Raw genomic sequence first — 10,000 nt, forward strand, 5'->3', positions numbered from 1 at the left:
TACATCCACTCACACTGTTTTATTTTATTCTCTCTTCTGTCACTTTTTTCCCTACATGTCCCAATAGCACTGTCTTAATATGTACCCTGTCACTTGCATCCACACATGCTGCATATCACATTCACACCAGCTCAAATAACACCCTCCGGCTTCAAACAAAAATATCATAGTTCTATCTCACCTTTTCTTTTCTTTTATTTGTTTTTCTTTTCTGTTTCTTTGTTTATTTCTTTATTTATTTCATGGTTCCTTTCTTTCTCTATTTCTTTGTCTTTCTTTCTCTTGTTTTCTCTTTCTTTCTTTCTTTCTTTCTTTCTTTCTTTCTTTCTTTCTTTCTTTCTTCTGTTTTAAATTGTGGGTCCCTTGTCACAGATGAGTCCATTTCAGCACCCTTTTGCATAGTGGTGGTTCAGTGTGGTCTCAGTGCAGTTAGCCTCCTGGCAGCCTCCTAGTTCTGCTTCACAGACGCAACCAGCAAAGGTGGTCAGTAAGAGAGTAATGAACACACTCTCAGACCTTAAGTCAAAGTGCTTTGGCAAGTGCTGGGGCTATGCTCCTTAGGCACGGTTTTGTTTCTGTGTGCGTGTGTGCGTGTGTATGTATGTTGTTAATGCAAATGAGAGGATTCTCTCCATACCTCTCCAGGACATACTCTATATCATCTTCTAATAAAGGTGGCATTTAGATACGGTGGTTGGGAGTGTATTTGTTCAGGCTGAGCTGTTAGCTCACTAACTAACTAACTGTCATAAAGACAGCAGACAGAGTGCAGCATAACCCACTACTACAGTGAATTTCAATATTATTGCCGATTGTGTGATGCCTTCTCTAGCCCTACTTCAAAAGTCTTCCTTTCTAGGCCTCTCACATCAAACTACTGTCAGCCATGATGGTTTTAACAAGACAGTTTTACGTTTTTTGATGTTTAAATCTTGTCTTTTTTTCCCTCATCTCTCTGTCCCTACAGCTGAATGTGATCTTCCTCGGAATCGCGCTCTACAAAATGTTTCATCACACGGCGATCCTCAAGCCAGATTCTGGCTGCTTGGACAACATTAAGTAAGAATTTTAAGTAACCCACTTTTACTCTGCTTTTTTTTTATTTATTTTTTTTAAAAAGACAAAATGGAAAGTACTTAAAAGTCTCCCACAGCGTGTCAGTGGGGCTCCATCCTACTTTTCTTAGCTCCTAGATATTCTCTCTCTCTCTCTCTCTCTCTCTCTCTCTCTCTCTCTCTCTCTCTCTCTCTCTCTCTCTCTCTCTCTCTCTCTCTCTCTCTCTCCTCTCTCTCTCTCTCTCCCTCTGCCTGTCACACCTGGGGGCACAGTGATGGCCAAGTGTTTTGTATATATCCATATCTTTTTATTTCTAACCTTCCGCTATGGTACGTGACCTCATGTTTAATAGCCTTGTTCCTCGCTATCAGAGACCTTTTCTCTCCACGCTGGAGTCCAGCTTACCCATCTCAGAGAGAGAGAGTAGGAGAGAGAGAGAGAGAAGCACTGCGGTTCATATTTCTCATTATTTGTAAAGGTTGTGTCAGCAAAGGTTAAAACCGAACAGGTATTCCGGAGGGCGGACGTCATTATCTGGAGTGGAAAGGCAAAGGGGCGATGGTCCGTCTGCGGAAATTAGCCTCTCATGGCCTCTCCCACCAAACCGGCACCCCCGAATGAATATTCATGGCGACACAAAAGGCCCTGTGCACAACAACCCCCACCCCCCCCCCCCCCACCCCCTCAAGAGCCACACTGCTGATCATTTATCGTCACAACAGTTCATAACTCGCATTAATGTTTTTGGTGGGAAAAACAGCCCCATTAATTCCAATGAAGAGACAAGCACAGGCCAAGTAGACAAGCGTGGCTTTTTTTTCACACGAGCTTCTTTTGGCAGGGAGTCTTAAATGCTTTCATGAAGGTGACCGATCAGGAGAGGGACACTCGCGCTAAGCGCCACTTGAAATATGGTTGAAAAATAGCTGCATGTGAAGGAGGGTGGTGGTGTGTGGGGGGGGGGGGGGGTGGAGGGGGGGGGGGGGGGGTGTGAGCCCTCCTTGTTATTTACTTCCAGTAAAACAGGTAGAGCAGAGAGGCACAACGAGAGGATGAATGTGGTGAGGCTAGTAAACATTTAAATTGGGGCACGATAGTGGTGTCTCCAGGCCTTCATCACCAGCAGTTAAACCTTCCACCATTCACACGCACACACATTCACTCACACTCACACTCACACAAACGTGCACACACGCACGTACACACACACATACACACACACACGCACGCACAATCACACTCATACTCATACTCACACATATGCACACACACACACACATTCATGCAAACACTTGCAGACGAAAGTGCACACACACATACAGTATACACATAAACAGATGGAGACATACACACATACACACACACATACTCACACAAATACACTCACATTCACACAAATACACTCACACACACACACACACACACACACACACACACACACACACACACACACACACACATACATACACACACACACATACACACACATACACACACAGACAACCTTGCATACACACATACACACACGGCTTATCAGCTCCAAGTCCTCTCTCTGTCCAGCTTGCCAGCGGCCCCCTTTTCTGCGCAGCCAGAGTGACCGGCCCAGGGGGCGCTGGTCAGAAGGCATATCTCATGATTGAGATGTTCATTAAAGAGCCAAGCTGGACCAAGGCTGGCTGGACAAGCTCTCCGAGACCCAGGAGTGGTAGTCCCGCACTCGCCCGAGCTCGTATGGATTTGTTGTTTGTCCTCACTGTTATTTGATGGTCGACTGTGCCACATACATCATTTTAACGGAATGAAAGTATAAATCTGGACTGGCTGGCCGGTCGACGGCATCAGCACACGCAAAAGGGCACGACCTTCTCGAGACGCCGCGAATGCAAGTCGAATCTTTCATTCGCTTCTGAAGGACGATTGAGGACGATAAATCAGACAGACCAGTATATGTAAGAAAGCCGCAGTCATTATTTTCCTTTCTCTGTATACGCACACTCACACACAGCCAAGGAATGAGACGCTCGAGCTTCGTGATTAATCTTTCAGCTAGAGAAACAGCAGTCAATACTCGACAGTTGATGCAACCTCTCTCTGTGCTCTTTCTAAGGCTTTGAGATATGTTTTGCCCTTTTATATTTTTATTTATGCTCTCTCTCTTTCTTTCTTTCTCTCTCTCTCCCTCTCTCAATTCAATTAAATTTAAAAAAAAGTGCATAATTATGAGCACTGGCATCAGGAGTTCATCTCAAGTTTCTTCCCTCAAACTTGAAGTCGAGGGAGAACTTCACAATCACCCCAATTATCCTTCTGAATAGCAGCATAGCAGGCACAATTACTAAATTACTCAGTCATTCCAAGAGGGAGCGAGAGAGTGCAGTATCCCGTTTTTAATGACATTTATTAGTAAGAGGGGACTTTCTGTCCTATTTTTCTCCCACAGTTCCACAGGTTTTAAATAAATATGACAAGCATGATTAAAAAAGAGACAAGGTAGGAGAGCAAAACTAGCTTTAAAAGATTTCTTGTAGGAAGTGGGCAAGTGTCCAAGGAGTGTGTGTTTGTGTGTGTGTGTCTGTGTGTGTGTGTGTGAAGCAGTAGTTCATCCATGTTAACCCTGGCCCTTGCTTTATATGCTTACCCCCCCACCACTTACCCACCCCCCCTGCCCAGCCACTCTCACAGCTGGTTGCCTTCCTCCCACCAGCACCCCCCTGCTTCTGCTCCTTACACCCCCACCCTCACCCAACTCCTGCTATACAGAGGGAGGCAGTCAGTCGGAGGTGAAGCAGCAGTCATCGCTTCTCCCCTCTTTATAACAAAACCAAGCCACCCCTGCCGTGTGTGTGTGTGTGTGTGTGTGTGTGTGTGTGTGTGTGTGTGTGTGTGCACCTGGGGGAGCAGACTGCTAATGACACACTCCCTGACTCCGGCTCCACCAGGGGCATTGCTAATGCTAACACTGACGAGGAGACCAGGAGAGAGAAGTACTACAGCATGCAGACCCACACACAGCAAGCAGCTGATAAGAGAGGGAGGATAAGGAAAGAGTGAGGGATAGAAAGAGGGAGATGGGGAAAGAGAGAGAGAGAGAGACTGAGAGAAGAGGACAGAGAGGGTGGGATGGATATGAGACAAGAGGATTAGGAAAGAGAGAGAGAGAGAGAGATGGAGGGATGAAGTGAGGTTGTGAGAGGATGAGTGGAGGAATGAATCAGAAATGGATGGAGGAAGGGAGGGAACAAGTGAACGAGAGGAGGAGAGGAATGAGAAAGTGAGTAAGAGAGTGTGATGGGGTGAATGAGTGAGAGATGGATTGAAAGTGAAAGAGAGAGAGAGAGGGATGGGTAGAGAGTGTACAGACCCTCAATAAAATATCCATCGCAAAAACAACAACAAATGAAATTTGTCATAACCTCCATTGCTGGGTTTTGCTTTGACTGTTTTCGTTTCCTTCTTTGCTCATGCACAAATAGTCACACAGTTGGACGGCGTTTCATATTTGGATAAGTCGACATTCAATCAAACAGCCAATGCATATAGACTCCTCTACCTCAATTTGCTCTCACTATGCTGTGGTCCCAAAAGTAATGCATATATGACGGGAAAAAATAATACGTTACAAAATGTGACGTTTCTGAGTGCATGTATGTTTATAGTACATAATTAAACGTTTCTCTTCTGTTCTTTTACATTATTAACACACATTTTGCTTATGTTCTCTGTTTTTCTTTTCATCATTCTTTTTGCATGCTTGCTTTCCTCTCTTGCATGTCTAGCTACCGTTACTATGACGGGTGCATAGTTGTGGAATGGCATTGGTAAGATACAATACTCATGTTTTGGCCCATCCCCCTCTAGACATGCCCATAGAACACCCTCATGCCCCTCTAGACATGACCATAGAACACCCTCATCCCCCTCTAGACATGACCATAGAACACCCTCTAGACATGACCATAGAACACCCCCCACCCCCCTCTAGACATGCCTATAGAACACATTCATGCTCTGTTCGTCTCCTCTGTGTTTGCGTGTGTGTGGATTTGTCAGTGGCATTCTGTCATTCTGATCATTGTTGCACACTGAAAACCGAAATATAGAGAGTTGCTGGTGACACCCAGGAGTAAAAAAAACAAGGCACTTCATCTTAACTCCATGCACTTTAAAATATTGAGATTTTTATTCAGAGCTTATTCCGACCAACGCATTTCAACGACTAAGTCTTTATCTGGGTTCCAAATCATTGGTGCACTCTCTTTATTCTCATGGAGATGACCTCACACCAATACTCATGGTCATCCTTGGCCTTGTAGTTTCACTTTATAGTAATACAGCATATTTTTCCTTCTCTACCTTCAACTGATTTTATTTTTAAAGGAGAGACTTTTAAATGAGATGAATGGGTTTATGAATCATTTCAATGATGGGAGACTAGCGCGTGAATAAAACTAAATTAAGCTGCTAATTTGAGTGACTGTACCAAACACTCGTTTCGGAGCCTTTGACAATTAGCTTTGATGCATAGACGCAGCTATTGAAGCCACTCAGAATATCAGTATTCACGTCAACATGCATACACTGAGGAGATATGAAAAGCATCTATTTCTGTGTCACAGTTGAGGAATATGCAAGCTCCATAAAAAAAAAAAAACTCTTCTCCTTTTAGAAACACATCCTTAGTTTAGCAATTAGCATCCTGCTGTTTTGAAGATGCCATTTGTATTACCCCCCTCCTTCACAAGCAACTTATTAATGTTCTTTCTCAAGGTGTGCAGCAAAGTGCAGAGCTTCGGTTTGAACCCACTAACTCAATTACTCAAACCATTCACATGCAGATCTCCGAGTCTGAAACTGTTTTCAGCGTAAAATATGTCTTAATTCAATTCATGTCGCGCTAAAGGTGCTCCGCTACGTGTAGTTCTTCTACACTCAAGCCAGAGAAAAGAAGAAAAGAGTTTTAGCTGCAGATAACGTTGAATGCTGATGAATGAAGTCTTATTTGACGTGTGGAGATTCGTGAGCAGAGTGTGAGGTGACACTAGTGACGCGTCACTCATGCCATGTGTCTCTCGTGGAAGAAGAACAATGCTTTGCAACGATGAACTAGTGAGCTGTAATTACATGTGCCCCCTTCCGCAGAAAGAAATGCCACTTGGGCATGAATTTCGATGTGATTTTGATTTCACTGAAAGGAAGCTGTACTACGCTACCATAGACATGTAAAAAAAAAACACATATCACTACCACACATGCACATGCTCACACACACACACGCACACACACACATAGGCATGCACATATACACACTGTACACGTACACTAAAACACACATGTACACAAACAAAACAAAAATATACTCCACGTTTATGTATACAAATGCATGTCTATATTCAGAATATAGAATGACATAGCCCACACATTGTAATTGCAACATTGGAAAAATAGTTAAAATGCCTCAAAGGTCATTTTCATTCCTCAATCCTAGTTAAACTGTAATAGCATTTTTGCGAGATGGGTAATGAAAACTGCCATGCTTAGGGAAAATTATCATTTGACACGGCAGCCGCAGTTGTTTATCATGCTTAACGGTGAGTCAGCGATGCATCATTAACCTCCACGTGTTAAACTATTCATCGCCCACCACAGCTTTAAAGCCGAGCTGCTTCACACCCCTCGCTAGCGCTGTAGTAATCAATAGCTTAAACATCCGGCTTGCCGTAGCCACCCAGAAACCATCCGATTCATTTGAAGAACTCCTGATCTCTTTTTTTTTTTCGCAATTAATGCCCTGCGAAACAATCCCTGCTTTGTCCGAGGTCAATATTTTCTTTCCTTTCTATTTCAACCATCCCCTTTTCTCTTTCTCTCTTTTTTTTCTCTCTCTTTTCTTTCTATCCTTTTTTCTCAGGGGCCGGGCTCCTTTTGTTGTAGCCCTCGGCCCCATCCGCAGGACCGATCACGGTGATGAAGTGCCTTCTCCCAACAGGTCATTAAGACAGACCTGGGAAAATGATGTCTAATGGCTCCTCTGCAATTTCATAAATCATTTATTTTTCGCCTCACACCTGGACCATTTGTTAAGACGCTCTCGCTGTGCAATGCTCTCGACTCGGCCGCGGCACCGCTGGTCTCCTCCGCGTCTGTTCTCCACACGCTTCTGCGTTTGTGTGTGTGTGTGTGTGAGGGGAGATTAACATGCTGGGTAATCGCATGCAGCACCTGCAGCTCCTTCACAAAGCTGGGTTTGTGATGTTCAACCCCCCCCCCCCCCCCCCCACACACACACACACACACACACACACACCATAACCCAATCACAACCAGGCTAGCATGTAGACTCAATCAATGAGACACCAGGTTAGACACACACACAAACACACACAGACACACGCACAAACACACACACACTCTCACACACACCTCGGAGCACCATGTTCTCTGCTCATCTGGTCTTGTCTTGTACCCTGACCCAAGAATATAATCATTTCCTGATAGCATAATTTGTGACCCCCCCACCCCCACTCTCATCTACCCTACCAAGTCTGGGAGGCTCCAAATTAAGCTGAGTCCCATGTCTTAATCATGTCAGTCTCCTCTACTGTTCTGGTGCCCTAAACTAATTATGTTATCAACTTCATACAATCAAATAAAGCCCTGAAATGTCATAAATATTTAGACTTAAAACCCAATAAACGCAATAATGTCCTAACTTCCTCCAATAATTTTGAAAAATGTCTTGACAAGTAATGTGATCACGAATGTAATAGCTTAATACATAGAAGGTTATTTAGTACATTTTCAGGTAAATCATATTGGGCAAGAATTATTAGACTTTATGGCATTTTGATTAAGTTAAGTCCAAAATGCGCTTTTATGCAACAGTGAGTTTTTGGGAAAGGATTTTATTATTGGCTTTAACCCACCCAAATCTACGTCTCCTAACATCACATGTGCCATTGCCAACTACTCATATAAAAATATATGGCTAAACAATCAGAGTCCTAAACATCGGAATCAACATTCATATAATCTACGATGACCTTTACATATAGGAATCTTCTCCAAATGCTTCCATGCGGCCTCACTCCTCGGTCCTCTGTCCTCCAGCTTGTGCCCCGGAAATCGCTCAAAGCTTGACGTCATCGAGGATGTCTCATTTATCTATTTGCAACCAGAGGAGGCAACACCGAGGAGAGAGAAGGGAGGTGAAAGGCCCGATACGCGAGGAAACACACGAGTATCCTACGTGGAAGCGTTTTTAGTCGGAATTGTGTGATCAGTGGTTCAAGTTGAAAAGTTCCCTCCCAAGTCTGTCAACTTTCGGCTTCAAACACGTTCATAGGGATTTATTTGCGACAATAAACTAGTAGATAGACCAAGAAAAGACCTTTATATGCTGGAATTATCATGAAGTACCATGCAAACTTAAAAAAAAAATCATGTTCCAAAATCCTGTTTTGTCCTCACATTGGGAAATGGGAAAGTATTCATTCATTCATGTCTCCAGAACTATCAAACATTGCCTCATCAGGGTCAATAAGTGGGAAGTTCATGTTCATATGACATTTTTAGGCTTTGGTGTAAATTCATATTCTCTGCCATTTGCGTGTCTGTTTTATTCTAGCCTAAGAGGTGATGCGCCGCATTATTAGTAATTGGCGTTTCTTGAAAATGATGCGTCGATGAGAAGGACGTCCCATTTATCATATCTGTCTCTCCTTCATTTCTCCATCCTCCTAACATTCCTTCCTCCTTTCCTTGACAAAATGAACTGGAAGGAGAGGGTAGGAAAAGAGGAAGCAAGGAAGGAAGGGAGGGGGGAAAAAGGTTACACCTCACTTCCTCTTTGTGTTATACCTCACTTCCTCTTTTGTGTTACACCTCACTATGCCATGCTCATTACCTCATCCTCCTACAATTAACAATTTTGTGCACAATTGCTTTACACCATTTTATTTTATTATTTTTTTTCACTTTACTTTTTTTTTTACTTTTCAATTTCCTGAGCTGTAAATTCTCTTGCCACTGTTCTTTAGCTACGAGGATTACCAACCTGAAATCAAGTAAGGATTGAAATGGACACCCCCCCCCCCCCCCCCCCCCCCCCCCCAATGGGAGCCACATCTCCTTCCTCTGCCTCTTCGTCTCCTCCCCTTCCTGTTGGTGCTGCACCGTGTGTACCTGTCAGTCTCAGAGTGGTTCATTAAAAATCTCCTGTGTGTCTTCGCCAAACAATTCCCCCGCCCGCCCCCTCTCTCTCTCTCTCTCCCAATAAACGCTCCTCTTACCCTGTGTCTGTTCTCTATTATGTTTACTGTTTGCAGTTTATATCAGGAGACACGCTGATGTATGTCATGTCGTAATAGCTGTGCCTTTTATTTAGCGAAGCACAGTGTCCATTTAAGGCTATTGGTGCTAACCTTAAGAACAGTAAACCTCTCAGGAATGGTCTGGTGATTGAAACATAGTGAGGTGGGGGGGTACAGTAACATTGTATATATTAAGCTGTGCATTTGATGTACAGCATGTATTCTCGAGATTCCAATTAGTTGGCTTACTGTGGAATTTGTGTGCACTCCAGATCTAACTCATGAGCTATGTCTCTTGGAGAGTGTTTTTAAGATGCACATGGGTCTCCTCTCAACAGATCAGGTCTTGTAGCCTGTAGCCTCTTTTCCTTTCCTTTCCTGCAATTAATCAAAGGTTACACATTGACACACACACACACACACACACCACTTGCATATAACCTAACCTCACCTCTGAGGAATGTTCTTAATTGCCTAGATTCTGTTCCTTTTATTATTTTTATTTTTTATTTTTACATCTTGTTTTTCGGCGAGTGAGAGTGCATGGTTGCTCTGATACTAGTCATTAAATACTTCCTTGAAACACATGCTCTTAGTTATATAGCATGCTTTTATAGTTATTCTGACACTGATTT

At 43.4% G+C, this 10,000-nt stretch overlaps 1 protein-coding gene across 1 annotated transcript in view; it reads left to right on the forward strand.

Moving 5' to 3' along the window:
- LOC121690325 (adhesion G protein-coupled receptor L3-like) overlaps positions 1–10,000 on the forward strand; it is a 118,495-nt gene that overhangs the window by 89,316 nt on the left and 19,179 nt on the right. Inside the window, exon 8 of the mRNA XM_042070810.1 lies at positions 968–1,059. Within this exon, the coding sequence (XP_041926744.1) occupies positions 968–1,059 (92 nt within the window). The remainder of the gene's footprint in view (positions 1–967; positions 1,060–10,000) is intronic.

Source organism: Alosa sapidissima, chromosome 18 (genome assembly GCF_018492685.1).
Source record: "Alosa sapidissima isolate fAloSap1 chromosome 18, fAloSap1.pri, whole genome shotgun sequence".
NCBI lineage: Eukaryota > Metazoa > Chordata > Actinopteri > Clupeiformes > Clupeidae > Alosa > Alosa sapidissima.